Here is a 22,379-nt window from a genome sequence, read left to right on the forward strand (position 1 = left end):
ATATAATATGGATTGCAAATGGCTAAAACTTGCAGTTTGTTCACATATCTTTGTTTTATTCTTTTGAGAGGTGATCTAAATATTTGTGGCTTGGAAACAGATGAAAATTGACAGGCTTGTGCTGCAGTTCGATGGATGTTTTGCCCTCTAGGTCTTTGAGCCGGTCACGTGACTGAAAGCTATTAATGTATTGTGAAGAGAACAAAACAAATCCATCATTAAGACGTCTTTTAACTTCAAACGACCGCTTCTGGCTACAATCCTCCATAAAAGTATATCCCATGTTTTGAGCTGTTTTTGCTGGTGCTTGACCTGTGCATATTTCTCTCCTGATTCAGAAAAGACGAATTTTTCACTGAATTGACTGGATTTCGCCCATGAAAATTTGCCGAACAATAAATATGACTCCAGATAACAAGAATATGTTCTGATAACTTGCTAAAGTTCCAGCATCCAGTTTAATTCAAATGTTGTTGTTGTTTTTCTTGTTGATATGAATGTTACTTGTCATTTTGCGAACATTATTGGAATTCCTGTTTTTGAATGTCCTCTGAAACTAATTAGTAACATTCAAATAGACAAATGTCCAACCAAAATGTTTCAGAAAAACGTTCCATAAACTCTGAAGTTTTGAGAATGTTATTAAAGACCAGATAACTTTGCACGAACGTTCTGTTAAAGTCACATTTTAGAACCTTGCTAAAATGTCAGAATGCCAACATTCTTAGAACGTTCCCTTTTAGCTGAGTTTCATTGTGAGGAAGCTAACTGTGCTAGCATGATTCCAGATAAGCTGATTCTACATGTGAACGCTAAAGGGCGCTGTGCTCATCTAGAATAAGAAACCTGATACTTTTCTCAACGCTGCTCAGACTGGACCAATCAAAGTTGTTTGTGATGATTACACAGAAATATATACAGAAAATACAAACGTCTTACATGAGACAAAAACATGTCCCCTTCTCATAGTGAACAAGTTTGGGGCCAGTGGTCGGTCAGATGAGTTGATTTTGCCTCTGTGCGTTAGAGGGCGCTGTGTGTGTGTATGTGTGTGTGTGTGTGTGTGTGTGTTTGGATCTGTTGACATTCTGGCCTGCCAGACGATATGAGCAGTCTGAAGCCTATACTTTCACTCTAATGTAAAGTCATCGGGGTGTATAATCTTCCTGGACTAAAGAGCACCATCTAATGTAATGGTAAGTCTCTGATGCGTCCTGCGCTTTCTGTTTGCTGATTGAGGTTCAGTCGCGTCGTTTATATGATAGTTTACTGCTCTCTTTGATCGCGGTCGTTTTCTTCTTTGGGAATATCGATACATGTATATTTTGTGATATGTATACTTTGGTGAGGTGCTGTAGATTCAAAGCAGATCGTTCGAGGAAAGCTAAAGTTCATCCGGTTGGTGTTGACTGTTAGCCAGCGTGCTAATGCAACCAAAAGCATTGTGATTTAGGGCATAACAAATCAGTTCAAACCAGTTTGAGTAACAGCAAAGCAGATGACAGTTCAACGGAATTGAATGGTATGTTTATATAATCGTGGACCATTTATTTATTCATTTTTAAAGCCCGTTGTCTGTACAATATGCTGTTTGGAAAATAAAAAGGACGTTTTTGCATCACGTGAGTGAATTTAAATTAGATAGATCAGTTAAAACTGTAAAAATAAGAATGAACTATTAAAGCGTTTATTATTGTTAAATTATGTTTTGTATGCATTTAATACTAAATCTAAGTGTTAGGTAGCTAAAGTGTAAATGTAACTAAACACTATATAAATGCAAGTGGCTCTTGCCCCGCCCCCTTTTAACAATTTTTTTACGCTACGAGTCATTTTTTTTTGTACCCGTGTTTACAGTTCATTTATTGTATCAGACTTTTATAACATCCATATTTTAAAAGAGTTTAGTAAATTGAAAAGTGCTAGTTTAATAGTGGGCGTGGTTTATGAGCATGTGGGCGTGGCGTGTTGAAACATGGGCGTGGTCTATACGTGTTTATGAGAGACTAGCCAGGTGTTACAAATATGAGTTTTTAGCTGTTCCGTGGGCCTGTTTCATAAAACAAGTTTACCAAATAAGCCAGGTTTATTTCAGTTTGACTTGGTTGAAAATAATTCAGACTAACTGAATTAAGACTGGCTTATTTGGTAAACTTGTTTTATGAAACAGGCCCCTGGGGGTTCAGCCTTACGGGGTGTTAACACAACATTTTCAACAAAAAAACTTTTTAATGCATTTTGGCCGTTCATTTACATGACAAGCGCGTTTCGGGGCCTGAAAACAGGTTTCGAAGTACAAGTTTTTGATAACGATACAGTGTAAATTTGTTCACTTAGTGTTTCTTTACAAAGTGGCGTCTCCAATTACTGGCCTGGCATGAATAATACAGCGTTTTTAGTTGTTTTTGTGCATCTGTGTGAACAAGGAGTGTTTGAACAACATTGTTGTCTTACGCAAAACTTTTCAAAGATACAAAAAAGTTTTTAGTACATTGCTGTCATGTCGTTGTTGAGCAAGAAATGATGAGGGTGAAGTTTTGGCTGTTATCATGGTCCTCTTAGCTTTGTATCTGCCTCATTATCAGGGCAAATAGCATCTCGATTGACGACTGTTTGTGGTCAATTCTATTGAAGCATTAGCAATTTGCATACTGTTTACATCGTTATAAGTCGTATTTCACTAGTGCTCAGTTTCTGGAAGGCTTTGAAAAGCGTTCAGTATATCTGAGCATCTGCTTCCTTTGCATTAGCCCCTCAGAAACAGGAAATGTTTTTAACGTATCATTTCCTTTCATTTGCAGGTGTAATTGAAGCAGCTCTTAAGATGCTGCTCTCTTTGGGGATGCTGATGCTCTCGGCCACACAGATTTACACCATTTTCACGGTTCAGATATTTGCCTTCCTCAATCTGCTGCCCGTGGAGGCCGATATATCAGCTGTACGTTTCTGACACGTGTGCAGCAACAGTAAATTGATATGCAACATTTAAACACCTGGTTGTCGGACTGTAATTCATGGTTGCGTTTGTTTTTCAGTATTCATTCGACAATAAAACGGAGAACTTTGATGACTTGCCAGCTCGATTTGGCTACAGGCTGCCCAGTGAAGGACTAAAGGTGAGTAAGCTATATTGATGAAAGACACGGTAGGGTAAACGTATCTATTTAGCTCACCAAAATCTACATTTTTAGTGCACAAGATATTGGTAAAGCAGTAAAGCAAGACCCACTGTTGAAGTCTGTGAAGTTTGTGGTTTATTAAAAATGCAAAGGTAAAACATGACATTTGTGTGTTTTGATAATTGCAGAATTATGTAGATCTCACAGCCTAAATAATCATGATGATTATATAAACTGCAATTACTTTTATAGTTTAACTTTGTTACAAATGGTTGTCATCCAAAAAAGTATATTTTAATTAAATATAGAAATGCATGTTTTATTTTTTATTTTTTTTCTTCTTTATTTTAACATTATAATGAAATATTCTAGCCCATCATGGTCAGATCACCTTGACAACAACAATAAATATTATTTTACTGTGTATAATATAATATTCAGGTTGGCTGGATTAAAAAAAAAATGTGACAATGTACAAAATAGATATAGAAAGGTTTTAATTATTTGGAAATATTGAAATAATTGTGCAATTTAAATAATAAATAAAACTTATTTTACTTGCAAATTTTAAGTAAAGAATAATCAGTATTTTAATTATAAATAATTAAAATAAATATTTAAATATGTATTTTTATGTACTGGTAATATATAATATATATATAATTCACTACTGTTTAAAAGCTAAGGTTAAATGTTTTATTTTATTTTTTGAAAAATATTAATATATTATATAATAATATAAGCAAAGATGGATTAAATTGATCAAAAGTGATGGTAAGGGCATTTTATAATATTGCAACAACAACAAAAAAAAATTCAAGTTCAAATAAATACTACTGTTTTGAACATTTTATTGAACTGAAATATATATATAATTGTTTTTACAAAATATCACTTTTTACTGTATTTCTGATCAAATAAAAACAGCTCTGGTGAGCAGAAGAAACTTTCAGTTTCAAAAACATTAAAAACTGACCCCAAACTTTTGATTGGTAGTTTAAGTTACATTAAACTTAGTGCACAATTACCAACAAAACAATTATGTGAGTTTAAGAGCGTTTCATATGAATGAATGACCTCTTGTGGTATAAATGTTATTATTACACTATTAGTGTTCATGACAGCTTTAGCCAGATGTGCATGTGAGGAGAGTTTATGCAAACGTCAGCTGTTCGAGATTGTTTACCAGCCCCCTGACGGTGTAAAAGGGGTTAAAAGTTAAAAATAGATGTTTTGAGCTGACCCCCAGTCCTCAAACGTGGTGAATCAGTTTAGTGAGTCTGGCACCGACCCTGTTCCGTGTGACGAGTGGAGATGATTGACCCAAAACTGCAGCACTCACCCTCCACGGCTCTGCTAATGTGAGACCTTGCTCTCATCTGCAGAGCTCATGACCTCAAAGCAGAAACGTCATCAGAGAAGATGTGCAAATCTACAGATTTGCACAATCAGCTGGCTGAACGACTGCTCGATCTTCAGGAGGCATTGTGTAATAAGTTGGTGCAGGGTCCGTCAGAAGCCAGTGAGATGTGTTTTTAACAAACGTTTGGATGATAGCCAATGGCCTTTAATAGCGTAACTAAATATGACTAAAATCCTTTAATGAAGCAATCTGTCTTAGTCCTCACTAAAAACAAGAACATTTTTTAAAGCATTGAATGTCCTGTAATTTATTGTCGAAGGTGGTGAGTTTGTTCCGGTTTTGACGTCTATAACGGTGCTGATTTAAAGGTTTTTAACTGCTGACAGTCTAAAGACACTTAAAAGCTAGAGAAAGCTCTGACAGAGCATTTTACCAAGAGTAATGTGTAAGATGCTTTTGTGAGGGTGTGGAGGTATCCGACGCCGATTAAAATCAAGCAGGAATGCATTGAATTGTGTTTCCAAAGGCACAATTGGTTGCTTAACAGGCGACTGCAATACAAGTTAACCAAGGCAAAGTTAAAGGTTTCTCTTTTGGTCACATGACAGAGCATTAATCTTGCAAAACCTTGTTCTCTATCTACATGCTATATCAGCGTCCACACCAACAGATGATAACGTTCTTATGACAAGTGTGTGCTGCTGTTATGTTGTCTGCAACTTTATAAACCCTGTTCATGTCAAGAACGATAACTATAATGATAGCTATATTAGCATCCACACAACAGACGATAACATTCTTATAAGTGTGCACTGCTATTAAAGGGATAGTTCACCCAAAAATGAAAATTTGATGTTTATCTGCTTACCCCAAGGGCATCCAAGATGTAGGTGACTTTGTTTCTTCAGTAGAACACAAAAGAAGATTTTTAACTGAAACTATTGCAGTCTGTCACTCATATATAATGGCAGTCAATGGGACTCACGGCTTTGAAAGACAAAAAAACATACACAGACAAAACCAAATTAAACCGTGCGGCTCGTGATGATACATTGAGGTCTAAAGACACAAAACAATCACTCTGTGCAAGAAACTGAAGAGTATTTATATCGCTTTTTACCTCTGATCCAAGTGTCCTGAGCGCGTTCACAACATCCGGCGTAATAGACCATTGACACTCTATTTACAATCTCAATTAGGAGTGTCAATGGTCCATTTGAGAGAGGTGGCGGTCATGCACTTATAAGTCTGCGATCCGCTGTAAAGCAAGAAGACGACGACGCGTCACGTGCCAGCTGTTGTGAACGCGCTCAGGACAGTTGGACAGTGCAGTGGATCAAAAAAGGTAAAAAACAATATAAATACTGTTCAGTTTCTTGCACAGACCGATTGTTTCATGTCTTTAGTCCTCAATGTATCGTCGAGCCACAGGGTTTAATTTGGTTTTGTCTGTGTATGTTTTTTTTTTTCTCTCAAACCCGTGAGTCCCATTGACTGCCATTATATGACTGACAGACTGCAACGGTTTGAGTTAAAAATCTATTATTTGTCAACGGTTTGAGTTAAAAATCTATTGTTATTAAATGTGACAATAAGATAAAGATCCAAAGCTATTTCTGCAAATGAACCCAACCCTAAATAACTGATTTCCGAACAGATAGTTTTATAACGTCGTCCATTGTGGATATTCAGTTTTGCTTTGTGGCTAAGTTACAAATCTCTGCCCACACCAACATTACTGCTTAACCAAGAGGCTTGTTATTGGTCAGTGCTGCGCATTTGAGTGTCAAAATTGACCAAAACGCATTTGGAAATTTCTTTGTCACCAGAAGTCCATCGGGTGAAATTCTTCATTGCGCTGATTGCCACGAAAACGCCTGGACTGTGGATATTCGTTTTTGCTTTGTTGGCTTGCTATTGGTCGGCACTGCATATTTGAGTTTCAAAATTCACCAAATTTGAACTCCACTCAATATTTGCATTTGGAAATTTCTTCACCACTGAAAATTCATGCAAATTCCCATTGAAATGACCAGTTTTTGCTCGTAAAATTTCATAGAGCAACAATAAAATATTTACGCTGTTTTAAGTGTGATATTATTTGGACAACAGAATTGAATAATAGTTCCTAAAATGAATTGGCTTTGAGATTGTCTTTTTTTCCACAGCAGTTCTACGTTGTACTAATTAGCCGAATCGTGCTAATTTTCTGTTCCTGATTCACTGACCTTATCACACAAACCTCATGATATGTTGGTGAAAACTGAAAAGGACTTAACATCTGTGACTTCTCCATTTCGCTCAACCTTTCGCTTTGATTTCCCCTTCTTTGTCAGCTCAAACCAAAGTGATGTTTTCAGAGGTCATCCAACAAGTTTTTCATATTTTCTCTAAGCAACAGCGTTCACCTTTGTCCTGCTCAGCTGGACACAACGTAATATGCTTATCGCCATCTATTTTTGCTAAATATTGTGTTGGGAGTTAATCCCTGCCGGAAAATCCAGCTTAATCTGCTCTCTGTTTTGGAGCGTGGCAGCCGATCTAATCTAGTCATGAGCTGGTAAATCATCTTGGACCAGCAATCAACCTGCTGCATTATGCCACCAAAGTATAAATGTAAAGAACCGCAAGTCAGAACAGGAAGTAGTGTTAGACCACTTCCTGAAATGCAGGGTCTGTGGTTGCATTTGCTTTCTTGTGCCATTTTGGTGAAAAAATTTATATTCTTTCCGAACCCCGATGTTCAATAGTCCTGGTTCGAGATCAGCTGGTTTAAGGGAATCAGTTTTCTGCAGTGGAAATTAGTGTTTGATATATATTTATTTATATATGTTACTGAGCTTAAAACTAACTTTTTTAATTGAAATAAAATGTTTTTTTAAGTACTTAAATGACTAAAACCATAACTGAAGTAAACACAAATTAAATATAATTAGAAATATGAAAAACAATAACCAACCAAATAACAAAACCAATAAAAAGGCAAAAGTTTCTAGAATTTAAACTAAAATTAAAAGGAAAACTGAAAATACGAAAATAAAAGCCAATATTAACAATTATGGTATAGCTGATACCAGTAAATGCCTGATATTAAAGTTATATAATATTTTTTTTCTAAATAAATGGAAAATAAAATACTTAATTAAAATCTAAAACTAAATGAATCACAAGCCTGATTTATTTCAACAGTCAGTATTTAATATAATCATTTAATAATAACAATGTAATGGCTAATTATTAAAATTCAAAACTAAATTGCCTAAATAATTTAAAAAGTGAATCAGTAAAATCAGACTTTTTAAACAAGTTAATTTAGGGATTACAACATTATAATGTAAATTATGAAAATGGATACTCATTTTTCATTACTTAATATTGTTGTTTTTAATGAGTATTTAATATAATTTAAGACTATTACAATTCCATACTATATTGTTTTAATTATTTAAAAAAAGAAGCTAAAATCTTAATTTTAAGTGAACTATAATTAATAATTACACATGTTAAATGCAGATTAATAAAATTCTAAACTGTTTAGTCTAAGGCACAAAAAAATCCACACACACACACACACACATATATATACATGCATACTAGTGCTGTCAAACAATTAATCGCATCCAAATTAAAAGTTTTTGTTTACATAATGTGTATGTACTGTGCATATTTATTATTATGTGCATATATTTGTTTCAATTTATTTAATAGTAAGAATTATGCTGTGGCATATTATGAAAATAACATATACGGGCCTCACAACATTATAATGTAAAGTTTGTGAAATAGTACATTTTTATTGAACATTTTTAATGTTTTTTTTGTTTAAATAATAAAGTTTATATCTGCTTATATTTTTCTTTTCTGAATAAACTAAAGACTACAATTAGCTGTTTTAAATGCGACGAGAATTAAAGCATCACAACATTATAATAACTAAGAAATATAGATCTTCATTTTGTGTTGTTTTTAACACATATTTTGAAGTCGGCCTAAATGTAAAAACAGAGGACGTTAGATCTAAAATCTGACGTAATGTCAGCTGATGAACCATATAACATGCATCTGTAACACTCAGTAATACAGTGCTTCTCTGGTTTTCTTCCTGGCCTACTTTGACTCGTCCTCGTCCTCATGTGGTCATGTGCTGGCCTCATGCCTGCCTGCTTTCATGGCCCAATAACCCATCCTTAAAAAACAGGAAGTGTCCCTCTTGATGGAGCGACACTCGCCTTCAAGCGTTTCTTCATTGTTCAACTGCCTTCTTGATGATTAAGGGACAAAAATGAAACCTTACAACATGTCTCAAAATGAAAGTGTCCGATTGAGGTCACATTAGCTACGTTTCCATCCAAAGATGTGAATTTAACTTATGAGGAAAACTGGAATATCGCATAAAACATTGGCGAATAAAGCGCCGTTTCAATTCGCAAGGTGGACTTTGTTTCCATCGTAGTTTATGTACATAAAGTTTAAACGTGTATTTAAGAGATTTTTTTAGAATTTATGCACATCTCGGCGTTCCATTCCAGCGTTTATTTTTAAATGCGATATTCCAAAATGCGCGTAAACATAGGTGGAAGGAAACACAGCTGGTGTTAAGAGGTGAAGATAAGAGCTTTATTGTTCATTTTCCTCTGGAGTTTCCCTCAGACTGTGTTGTTGTAGTTGTGTGTTTGATCCAGCAGAGGGGAGTCTTTTGCTCTGCTGAGATTGTTTGTTCCTGTGCGCAGGGTTTCCTGATCGGCGCCCGTCCCGAGAACGCCTGCGTGCCGATCGACCCCCCTCCCCTGCGGGACAACCTCAGCAGCGCCTTCATCGTGCTGATCAAGCGCTTCGACTGCAACTTTGACATCAAGGTAGGTTCGACCGCAGACCTGTGGAAGTTTGTTTGCCTGAAACACCACAGATTCCCGTTCTCAAGAGTGTCGCAGAGAACATGGGAAAGGTTTATACACGCAGCGTAACGTGTCAGAACGTCCCCCATGATACCTGACCCTGTGCCAAAACATGAAATCATCAGGCAACTGATTGCATGTTTTTCAGCAGCATGAGAAAGATCTCTATCACACCGAAACTAGCAGTTTAACAAAGCCTACTGTATGCTAGCATAATCCATTTATATACCAATATAGTATTTATGAATATTTTAAATGAGGTTTTATTTGTATTAAATGTATTTTTTTATATATTTGTATTTAGCTTTTAATTTATTTTAATATATTTAAAATATTTAGTTTTTTTTTACCTATTTTTTGTTTGTTTTCTTTTGTTAATCTGATATTTATATTATATTTTATTTCAGTTAATTACATTTTTTTTAATAGTTTTCATTTTAGTCAGGGTTATTAAAATGAACTACACTATAGTTATAGTTGTTATAGTTAAGTAAAACTAAACATTTGTATGCAAATGTTGTTAGTTCAAATAAATGTTAACTAAAAATATTTTAATTCAAATAAAAAAACTTATTTTATTAAACTTACTTAAGCTTGTAACTCCTTTTATTTCAGCGTTTCCAAATTGTAATAATACTAATAAATAAATAAAATGAAAAACTATATAGACATTTAAAAAAAACATACAAAACACAACAAAATTAACTTTACTGAAAACAGAAAATAAAAAAATTAAATTCTAAAATCTATTTCAGTTATACTAAAATAACACTGTTACAGTCTCCTAGCAATGCTTGATAAAGCACTTTGTCCCGTGTGTGTGTGTGTGTGTGTGTGTGTGTGTGTGTGGGGTCATGAGTCACTCCACTCACACCTGATGTTGCTCATCATCTCTTCAGTGCTTTCAGTGGGGCTCCAGAGTGCTTGATTTCTGTCTGTCTCCATTGTCCATTTACATTTACAACCCCCCAAAAATGTAAAGATATTTATGAATTCATATTTCATGCTATGTAAATTTATTTAATTTTTTTTAAATGTTTTTGAAAATAATGATGTTTGAATACTCGCATACATTCAAAATATACAAAAATCAGAACTTTTCAATGGTTGCACCACATTTTATGTTTGACATTGGAAACTTTTTTTTTGTGGTTGTATGAAAATCTCAAAACCATATGAAACAGACACATTTCTAATATTTCTAAATTACAACAAATATAAATTCATAAAAATCCTTTTATAAAGTACATATTTAAGTTATAAAAATGCATTTAAAAACACACACACACACACACACACACACACACACACACACACACACACACACATATATATATATATATATATATATATATATATATATATATATATATATATATATATAAAAATTCATTTTAAAATGTAATTCACAAATAATATCACTTATGTAAAATAATAAATTATAATAATGTATTTGTACAAGTTGTATAAATGATTATTTTCCAAATATTAAAAATGTATAATACAAAATACATTAAAAAACAAAAAGAAATAACTTGATTTTATTAAATGTTATCATTTGTATTAGTTATGTATTGTTTTATAAATTATATAATTTATCAATTAAAAAACTATATATATAAAAAAAAAATACTATATATATATATATATATATATATATATATATATATGATAAATTATATAATTCATAATACTTTTTAAAAATTTATTTGAAAATATAAAATATTTTAAAATGCTATAATGTTGGTTATAAATATATATAACCTTTTATAAACTTTTTTTTTTCAATTATAAAATACATTTTTTAAATCCAATTTATATTAAAAGTGTCCTAAAACTACAAACACGGGTAACATAGAAACGCCTCCGTGCAAGTACGCAAATGCGCTCCTAAATGCAAAACCTGCCCCCGCTCTCTAAGACGTGCTTCACTGCGAACAAGCTTCATGCTGCTGGCAAATAATATGCAAAGACTTCAAGAGGTCTGTCTGCAGTTTCCAAACACAATCTCATAATGCCTGTCGTACTGTTCGAAATGTTTTTCCTATACCACAATAAACCGCTTTGACAGCTCTGTGGAATTTGTGCACCTTTGTAAGGTGTGTAGAGATAGAGTATGGTGATAAAACATCAGGTAAAAACAAAATCATAACATTTTGGCGCATATTTCGCAATATTTTCAAATCACGTGACGATATTGTATCTACAGCTGATATTTTATCTGTGAGCTTCACGTGATATGTGAATGTGATGTCTGTATCTGAGGAATGTCTTGAATGTTTTTATCACTGCTTGCACAAACATTCACTAAGTGACGTGACATACTGCCAAGCATGGTGACCCATACTCGGAATTCGTGCTCTGCATTTAACCCATCCATCGTGCACACACACACACAGCAGTGAACACACACACAGCAGTGAACACACACACAGCAGTGAACACACACCCGGAGCAGTGGGCCATTTATGCTGCGGCGCCCGGGGAGCAGTTGGGGGTTCGGTGTCTTGCTCAAGGGCACCTCAGTCGTGGTATTGAGGGTGGAGAGAGCGCTGTACATTCACTCCCCCCACCTACAATCCCTGCCGGCCGGAGACTCGAACCCGCAACCTCATTACCATGTGTTCAAATTTTTTACTTTTGAACATTAAATGTGTGTGTGTGTATATATATATATATATATATATATATATATATATATATATATATATATATATATATATATATATATATATATATATATATATATATATATATATTATTATACATGACAACTATTGTATAAAAATAAAGCTTTATCCAAAATATAAATTTTATCAGATTTTTTTCATTACAGTAATGAAAATGATTAATGTCGCATTTAAAAAAGCGAATATTTCTTTAGATTTCGAGGGGAACTCTGATCCAGACATGTTCTTGTTAAACTAAACCAGTGTGTACATGTGAATAAACAATACATGTGTCCCACAAGACGTGTGTGTGGGGGTTGGAGGAGTGCACGTATGACGCCTGTGTTTATCTGAACACAATGCCTCTGTCTCTCTGTCCTTCTTCAGGTCCTCCATGCGCAGAAGGCCGGCTACAAGGCGGCGATTGTCCACAATGTGGACTCTGATGACTTAATCAGCATGGGATCCAATGATCGTAAGTTCCTGCACACGAATGCATAAAACATGCAGCGGAGACACGCACTCTTGTGTTCTGCTGTGGGACAATGCTGTGATTCACAAACCTCTGCCCCTGTGCTGATAATAACCAACACTGTATTTATGAATGTTAGGATGAAGGCCAAAGGAACCAACCTTCAGCGTTCTTAAGTCAAGTCAAGCTTTATCGTCTTTATGCTACATGTGTGGACCTATAAAGGAATGAAATGCCATGTCTCACAGGACCACGGTGCTACTAGTTAAACATAAATACAAACATCCAACAATAGAAGTATAAGAAAAACAATTATAGACCTATACAACAGTTAACCATCTGACTATACATATACGTTAAATAGTTGACTATACATACACAAACTGAGACTGTACAAAACGTTTACGTAAATATTGTACATGAAATTGGGCAAAAGAGATATTTTGAAAGGAATAGGTTACTCACAAATGTATTCACCCTCAGGTCATCCAAGACGTAGATGAGTTTGTGTCTTCATCAGATTTGGAGAAATGTGGCATTATTTTCTCACCAATGGATGTGAATGGGTGCCGTCAGAATGAGAGTCCAAACAGCTGATTAAAAACATCACAATAATCCACAGCATATTTCCATATTTCAATCAACTCTCATATAGATTTAACAGCATTTGACAATAATGGAGTGTAGGATTGATGTTGAGCAGATATCGACAGGTGGTGCTGGGGAGGAGGAGGGTTAAATAAAACTTTCAGTTTTCATTCATTTGTTTATTTATTTGAAGTGAACTATTCCTTTAAAGTGGACATAATGAACAAAATAAATATTATTTAACATTTTAAAATACATTTGATTATTTAACATTCATTTGTTTGAGGAACCAAATCTGGTCGCATTTAGTGTCTTAATGTACACTTTTTTTTTTTTTTTTTTTTTGCAGTGGATATTCTGAAGCAGATAGACATTCCTTCAGTGTTTATTGGTGAAGAAGCGGCCAACTCTCTCAAAGAGGATTACATCTATGAGAAAGGGTGAGGGCTCTGATTTCACTTCTGAATACTTCACTGTTCAGATGGTTACTTAACAGAAACATCTGATGAATTCAGCTGCATTGGCACTCCAAGAGTCATATGACACTAGAAAGTCTGCTGTTCACACGAAGTCTGAAAATGTGAAGTATTCACAACCATAAATAAATGAAAAGGTTCATATATTTAATAAAATATGTATTTAATACATTACATACATACATAATATGAGTTTTAAGTATTATTGTCTGTTTATAAGACCTGTCGTGTAAAAGCAGTATCACAGTCTTGCTTTGTGTTTTCAGTGGTCATGTGATTCTCATGCCGGACTTCAGTCTGCCTCTGGAATATTATCTGATCCCATTCCTCATTATTGTTGGAATCTGCCTCATCCTCATTGTAGTTTTCATGGTGAGTCACGATTGTGTGCAATTTTTAAAATAAGTAAACATATATAAAATATGCAAGTAAACAATGAAATATCTTCGTCTTGACTGACATGTTTACATCTTTTCAATCTGAGATCACAAAGTTTGTACAGGACAGACATAGAGCCAGGAGAAGTCGCTTACGCAAGGACCAGCTGAAGAAACTCCCAATTCACAAATATAAGAAAGGTGAGAGATGTCTTTAAGATCTGATGCTTAGAATAAATACAAATACATAAAGTTTAAGATTTTATTCAGCAGGAACCCATTAAATTAGTCATAAGTGACCGAAACTTCCTTAAAGGTGCTGCATGTAAGATTGACAGTCCAAATTTAAAATTTGGCACGTTGCCAGATTCAACAGGAACGAGCGCACATGACGATGAATGACATGAAATAGGCGGTGTTTTCCACCAACTGGCAACCCGGGGTGCCGAAATACAATTGGGTAAACTGGCAGTGGGCGGGGTTTCACAAACCAAAACAGAGACCGATATTCCGGCCCGGAACGCACATTTTCAAAGCAGAATAACTGACTGTAACATTGTTTTTCAGATAAACAAGCGTGTTAACTTAGCATGTTTCTTAAATACCTGCAAACATATAATTCTAGAATCTGATTCAAACATCAATGAAAAAGATTCAATTCAAGAAATCAGTTCTTTTAAAATGTCCGTTTTAAATTCATTTATCTACGATAAATTTATAGTTGCTGCGGAAACTATAAAAAGCCATTTCAATGCAAATACGTAAAGGTATATTATTTTAAAAATAAATCAACTTTGTAAAAAACCAAAAAAAAGTTGTAAAGAGTTAACGTCAGTTGTAAAATGCAATGTTTACTGAACTTAAATGTCAAAGATTCCCTTAAAACGGCCGTCTGATTTATGTTTGAGGGAAAATCCAGTGTTTTTGTAGGCTCTTCCACTTATTACTTATTTCCTGTATGTACCAGAAATAAGCAGAACACTGTATACTTTGGATATACACTCTATACTTAGTAATATGGGCCTTTTAGCCTCTTTATTTTGATGTTGTGAAGCTGTCGTGTTGCTGGTTCATCAGTATTCGCCATTATCTGTGTTGGACAGACAGCACAACAGAATGTGGGAGAAATGTGGAATTCCCCTCCCGCGCCGGAGCTCTCGGCGTTTCCACCTCCTCATAGTGAATCATCAAGCCATTTTACAACCAAATCAACACCGTGACCATTGACCTCGCACTGTGTGCCTGCATGAATGAGCATCCTGTTCAGCTCGCTCTTAGTGCATTTGCCTGTAAACGTGAAAGTAGACGCCGGAGTCGTTCCTCCTGAAGGTGTCAGACGTCACTTTCACTGAGTATAAGGAAAGAGTGCTGTCTGGACTCAGGTTACAGATACACCTGACATCCACTTTCAAACATTAAACCGATAAAGGGTGTGCGAGATTTCCTAAAGCCAGCGGGCCGGCGGCAGCAGAACGTGTCCGAGTCGTCTCATACGCTTCAGATATTCTGAGCAAATGAGAGTCACATCAGCGTGAAGGCCATTTGTAATTGTTTACCAGGTGTCACGTGGATAATTTATCTGCAACAAGTGAATGCAACCAGGGCGTGTACTTAAAATTGGTTCAGAAATGAGCTTTATTTTCTTTATGCAAAACATATGGACATGAGCGAGGCAGCTTGTCTATTTGAATGATGTTTAAATGACTAGAATGAAGAACAGGACTGTCACAAAACCAGATTTTCTGGTTTTGTGACAATTATCCTGGCCAGTAGAATTCATGCTATCTATATTATTGCGACAGCTATAGAAAAAAACAAAAACGCTATTAGACTAAAATTCATTTTTCATTTGTAACCATAACTGTTCATAAACGTGTAAAAAAAAACAAGTGTTAATCTATACTAACTATAACTAGCTAACTATAATGAAAGCTATATTAGCATCCACTCCAGCGGCCGATAATGTTCTTGTTATAAGTGTGCGCTGCAGGTTTGTCGTCTGCTGTTTAAAGCCTCATTCACATAAGAACGATAACGATAAGTATATTAGTGTCCACACCAATGCACAATTTATTAATTATAAGCATGCTCTACGTTTTTGTCGTCTGCCACTTTAAATGCTTAAGCTCTTTAAAGCAGGATGGGTTCTGATTGTTTGTCAGTGTTTTAGTCGAAAGTAATTCCAACGATATCGTTCCTCTGTATCGTTATTGCTATAGTTGTAGTGTGTCTCTGTTCTCATAGAATAAAAACTATCATTATAGTTATCATCCTTGGTGTGAACAGACACCATCCTTTTTTACGGAATACGAAACTCGTTTGTTGACTAGCAAACTTTTTCCGGTTGCAAAAGTGCGTCTCGCTTTGACGTTTCATGTTTTTTTATGACCGTAATAGATGTCATTTTAGTTATCATGGGTGGCATCAGTGTTCAGGTGCACTAGTGCCACCTACTGTTTTGGAGTGTCAACCAGATACTGGTGCTGGATTTGTTTCCGATATTATTAACGTGTAGTATTAACACTATTTCATTTTATTTTTTTTACATATCACGGTTATCGTCAATACGACCACAAAACCAGTCATAAGGGTCAATTTTTTAAAATTGAGCTGAATAAATAAGCTTTCCATTGATGTATGGTTTGTTATGATAGGACAATATTTGACAACTATTTGAAAATCTGGACTCTTGAGGGTGTAAAAAAAAAAAATCTAAATGAGAAAATTGCCTTTAAAGTTGTCCAAATGAAGTACTTTATAATGCATATTACTAATCAAAAATGAAGTTTTGATATATTTACGGTAGGAGATTCACAAAATATCTTCACGGAACATGATCTTTACTTAATATCCTAATGATTTTTGGCATAAAAGAAAAATCTATATTTTGACCCATACAATGTATTTTTTGGCTATTGCTACAAATATACTCCAGCGACTTAAGACTGGGTTTGTGCTCCAGGGTCACATATATAGAGTCCTTCCTAAATATATGATTATAAATAAATATGAATCCACTGACACATCTTACCCTATATAATGTTTACACAAGCAGTTGTTTCATCCGTATGGACATTACTGAGGCTTTTGAATCCCATCACACAGATAAAGGCCTGCAAACGTGTTTTTCACCCTGATGTTCACCTTCCTCTGATTCCTGCTCGTGGCGTCTCTGCTGACTCATTGGGTTTCTTCATCCGGCCGCTGTGCTGATTCATCGCTTCTGCCGGCTGCTGCAGTCTGCCTCACTGAGAGAGTGAGCGGGTTTTTCCTGTCATATGACAGCGCAGCTTGACCGTAGACTCAGAACACAGCTGCTGTCATGGCCGTTATACGACACACAGCGGGAAACACACTGGCTTCACTGCAGGCTCTTTTAAACTCTGTCAATATATTACCTTTGAAAAATATATAAAATAAAAAAACTGTTAATACTAATTTATTAAAATACTATTTTTAAATATTCTTTCAGACAAATCTATGAATCAGGTTGAAGTGAATCAGATGTGCAAACTCAAAAATTCAGTGCAAATATATCACAAATATCCAATATGTTTAACAAATTAGCAAATTCAAAACACTGTGGGGGCGATTATAGTAAAATAAAAAAAAAAAGCAATACCCTCAATGTTGATTAATTTTTTAGTGCCAAAAAACGTGCCAATAGTTGCGAAACTTTTGCGAATCTACTTGATGTGATCTTTACGAAAATTGTAAAAAAAAATAAAATAAAAAAAATACAACATTCAATACAATTGGGTTGCCAAAATGTTACAAATTGGCAAAAAAAATTGTGCAAATATATCTTGAATATTGGAAAAGTCTGAATTTGCAAAGTCGAAATCATTGCGAAATCGCTAGTTTACGTGACGTTATCTTGAGGAAACATCTTTTTTTATTATTATTATCTATTGGCATAAAAAAATCAGCGCAAATGTATCACAAATATACCCAAAACCTTTGTGAATCACTATGGCCATTCTAAATAAAATTAATGGTGGGGGGGGGGGGGGGGATATAAAAATTGATACAATTTTGGTTAATTTTCTATTACCAAAATTATTACTGCAAATATACCATGAATATTGGATACTACTATCATTGTGAATCGCTAGTCTACTTGACGTGATCTCGAGGAAACTTAATCATGAGGGAAAAACAAAGATTATAGTAAAATCTGAAAGAAAAAAAATGGCAAAAAACGAATATTGGATCGCTGTTTGAACACGGTAATGGTAAACTATATCATGAAGTGCCTTTCAAACACGTAACCCAGTAGATGCAGGTTTTCCCTTAAACCATTATTCTTCATCAGTTCAGAGCGAATGAAGCATTTTCCACGAGGTCATTGGCTTCACAAAGTGTTGAGTTGTTTCTGTTGTAAACAGTGGATTGGTAACATCCAAACCTGCTCTCTGTGAACTTTTCAACCAACCGTCGAGTCTGACATCCTGCAGATACGAGCTTCTCCATATACGGTCACATGCAGCCATGCCAGTTTGTGTTCGTTTACCACTTCTATAAACACTGAGCATCGGCGGAGCGGCTCCTTCATTGGTGCAAAGAAACCTAAAAAAAAGCCAGAGGAATTTGAAGTAGGGCAGGACGAATTCCTGGACTTACTGAGCCTGGAATGTTTTCCTTGATCCACAAAACCCAGAATCTGAAAGCAGATGCTGAATGTTTCTCAATCATGTGCTGCAAGTGTGAAAATCAGGAGCCCTTCTATTAAAGATATTGATGAAATATATATATATTGATTTAGATAATCTGTCTCAATTCCTCGTAGGTGATTCGTATGACGTGTGTGCCATTTGTTTGGATGAGTACGAGGAGGGCGACAAGCTGCGGGTTCTTCCCTGCTCACATGGTGAGTTTGTTTCGTTTGTCTCTTAATCAGCAAAAAATATTTAGCAAATTGAAAACTTTAGCTGTTAAATATTTCAGATTCAAAACAAGTATTGTCAACGGTGTACGTGTTGCTTACAACTTAAGGAAATAATGTAAAAATATTGTAAACTACGATCACAAAACACAATTTGTTTTACTTTAGTTAAGTATTATTAAATTATGAAATTAAGCATTTAACCTAGAGCATTTGTTGAAAATGTTGTAACCACATGACAAAAACAAATAAACGGCTTTAGTCAAATTTAAAAAACTTTTTTTTAAATAAAAGCATCTTAAAAAAATGTCCAAGTCAGTTAATGTAAGTAAAAAAAAAACCAAATAAAATAAACCAATTATAAATTTATAAATAATAAAGTTAAATGTAGTAAATGCAAACATTTTAGATAAATGAAGGCATGGCTTTTTATTTTTATATAAATTAACCCAGGACATTAAAGCATACAATAATCATTAAAATAATTTGAATATATGTATTAAAACATTGTACATTGGGTACACTTTATATTACTATTTAATATTAATATTAAAATTGGAGAAGTTTGTTACTAATAAATAAAAAAAAATAAAAGGCATGGTAGGGATTTTTTTATTTTTATTAATTTAACTCATGGCATTAAAGTGCAGAATAATAATTCGAATTTATACATTAAATCCAATTATCAGTAGATATTTGAATTTTTTTTATATATGCATACAAAATGCACACACTTAATGTACACTGTATAGTCATGGGAGATCGTTTTATTAATTTTATTTAGTGGAATTTTTTAATGAACTATTAATAAATCAAAAGAATTTGGATTGTAATAGATCAGCTTTGTCACGATGTGTGGCACTAATTCTCTCTGCACCAATCATCAGCCTATCACTGCAAGTGTGTCGACCCATGGCTGACCAAAACCAAGAAGACCTGCCCCGTGTGCAAGCAGAAGGTCGTGCCGTCTGACGGCGACTCCGACTCTGAGTCCGAGTCGGGCGACAGTGGTGGCGAGGAGAACGAAGTGTCGGAAAACACGCCCCTGCTGCGATCTGTGGCCTCCACCAGTGCCCATTCCTTCGGCACCATGTCCGGCTTGCTGTCCCATCCCGATGCAGAGTCCTCGGACTACGACGAGCGCAGCGACACCACTGACAGCGAGGAGGAGGTTACGGTGGAGACTGTCGTCGTACAGCTGCAGCAGGGCCTTCCCGACAACATGGAGGCCAGCGCTTGAGGCGTTAGCCAACGCTAACTCGAACTCTCAATGAGATTCCAATACGCTTCACCGTCACTTAACGCCATCTGTTTAACGTTCGGCAATACTATGCAGCAAAATTTTATAAAACATGATTTCCTCCCAAATGAAGTGCGCAATTTTGCCAACTTGGTGAAACACCATCTTTGGGAATGTCATTAGCACTTGCTGCCAAACTCATCTCAGACCTGTATCCGATCGCGACCAACTGCATGTTTTATACGATACAATAAGACTTTATTAGCGACACTGACATCACCGTTTTAGTTTTGATCATTAACAGCGGAGCTGTTCTAAACACCAGTCACTCCACTGATCTTGGAAGAGTAGTTAGGTAATAACACATCATTTATATACTGTAAGTAGGAAGTAAGTTGGGGTAAGTAGATTCAAAGGTTTTTTTTTTTATAAAACAACGTGAATTGTTACCGATGTCTGGTTGCCTTTTAATGTTGCTTTACTGTAAATATACATTTCTGCTCACCCTTGTTTCTAAGTAGTCTACATTAATTTCTCTTCATGAATAAAATATGAAGAGGTTCTCTTCATGAACCTTTTGCTGTTTGCGTGTCAATTTGTCATCTAGAGTTTAGGAAGCAGCACATAGTTTAAGTTTTTTTTTGACTGCATAAAACGCTATGTTTAGGAAGCATGCTAAGTTCACATTTGTTTCTCTGAAAAACAAAGCTAGTGTCAGTGATTCTACTTTTGAAATGTGTTCCATGTCAGAATGTCTGTTTTTGTTTTGGTCTGTGTGACTCTGCCCAGGTTGCCAGGTGGTGGAAAACACAGCGTACTCGAGCCCGCAAACAAACTGGATCAAAGATCCAAGAAGCCTCGGCTCTGTGACCTGACACGATTGCGCAAGACTCGTCTTTCATTGTCCGTTGCGCTTGTTCCTATTGTGTCCTCAATCTGGCAACCCATGAGCATCGAGTCTAATGAGAGGGAGAAACAAACATTCTCCAGTATTTTGAATTTGGACTGCAGTACCCATTTCAACTGCTAAGCTGTCAATATTACATACTGCACCCCATACATGAACAATATACACATAAGTGGACCTAGAAGAAAAGCTTGCACAAACCTTTCATATTTTGACAAAGAACAAGTCATATTTTGTTTATTAACAATGGGTCTCATTCACTAAACATGCGTACGCACAAATGTTTGCGTGAAATGTGCGTACAGACGTTTTCACGAATAAATCAAGATTCATCAACTTTCGTACTAAAATTTATTCTAAATGTACGAAAAAATTCAAGAACAACTTCTACCACACGTACGCAATAATCATGTACGCCCGGGGCCTTGTAAGCATGTATAAAAAACCCCCACATATAATTAGATATGTTATGTACAGGGTGGGTGAAAAGTAAGATGTTAAAATTGATAAAGTATAATTAGAGGTCCAGTTATATAAATATATATATATATATATATATATATATAAAATTAGAGGTCCAAACAACAAATCACCTGATCTATGCTTATATAAACGGTGATTATTGAGTCTCACCTTGTGTTTGGAGGCATGGCACACTTGGCACTGCTTGAAGACATTGCGGCGCGTGCTCTAAGGAGAGAGCGGTCTTTAGAGAGCGCACAGCAGGGCCGGCGCCAAGGGGGGCACTCGTGGGCCGTGGCCCCCCAAACTTACTGTGCCTCCCCACTTTCATCCTCTCTCCTCCTTGCTGAAAGCGATCGATTTTGAAAGCGAAAGTACCGATAAAACAGCGCACATAAAAAAACAATTTAACGCTTTAGCAACTGCACGCGATCACAGATTGCACGCTCTTCACGAATACCCCCCCCCCCCCCCCCCCCCCCCCCCACACACAAAACGTGATTCCCCCCCCCCCAGAAATTTAAATGCCCCCCAATGGAGGTGCTCTGGCGCACAGATATGTTTGCTGAGAGTGACGAATGGCTGTTCATTTACTTTTAAATAGCACATTTTTTATGTTCCACCTCCGACAGCAAAACCTCACGTTCATTATCGTTAAAGTTACTTTTCTTTGTCTTTTGTTTCTGTGCCATAAGTGTCTTTCTCTGGACGAGTGCCGCTTTGCGGAAAGCCCTTATATGGAGCTGGTTTGGGCGTGTATTATGCTAATCACTAACCTCGTGCACGTGGGCGCTCTTTTAGAAGACTCCAGATTCACTAACAGAAGAACGAGTTTAAGAACAAGCTCATGTGCGTACGCACGTGTTGTGAATTAGGCGGAAAGTTTTCGTGAGAAGTTCAAATGTACGTATAAATACAAAAAACGT

General features: G+C 35.6%; 1 protein-coding gene across 2 annotated transcripts; it reads left to right on the plus strand.

The window, feature by feature from the left end:
- The first annotated feature begins 903 nt into the window (after positions 1 to 903).
- On the plus strand, positions 904 to 20,663 carry LOC306875407 (E3 ubiquitin-protein ligase RNF13-like). Of its 2 annotated transcripts, none has more exons than XM_079425933.1 (10): positions 904 to 1,196; positions 2,802 to 2,938; positions 3,036 to 3,116; positions 9,213 to 9,338; positions 12,434 to 12,521; positions 13,456 to 13,546; positions 13,849 to 13,954; positions 14,067 to 14,160; positions 18,749 to 18,829; positions 19,732 to 20,663. In XM_079425933.1, the coding sequence occupies exons 2-10, from the start codon at positions 2,825 to 2,827 to the stop codon at positions 20,082 to 20,084; spliced, it is 1,134 nt and encodes a 377-aa protein (XP_079282059.1). In that variant the 5' UTR covers positions 904 to 1,196; positions 2,802 to 2,824; the 3' UTR covers positions 20,085 to 20,663. The 2 variants fall into 2 exon arrangements, with proteins under 2 accessions (XP_079282059.1, XP_079282060.1); XM_079425934.1 differs by having other exon boundaries at positions 1,184 to 1,522; positions 19,732 to 20,662.
- The last annotated feature ends 1,716 nt before the right edge of the window (positions 20,664 to 22,379 follow it).

Source organism: Barbus barbus (genome assembly GCF_936440315.1).
Source record: "Barbus barbus genome assembly, chromosome: 9".
NCBI classification, from domain to species: domain Eukaryota; kingdom Metazoa; phylum Chordata; class Actinopteri; order Cypriniformes; family Cyprinidae; genus Barbus; species Barbus barbus.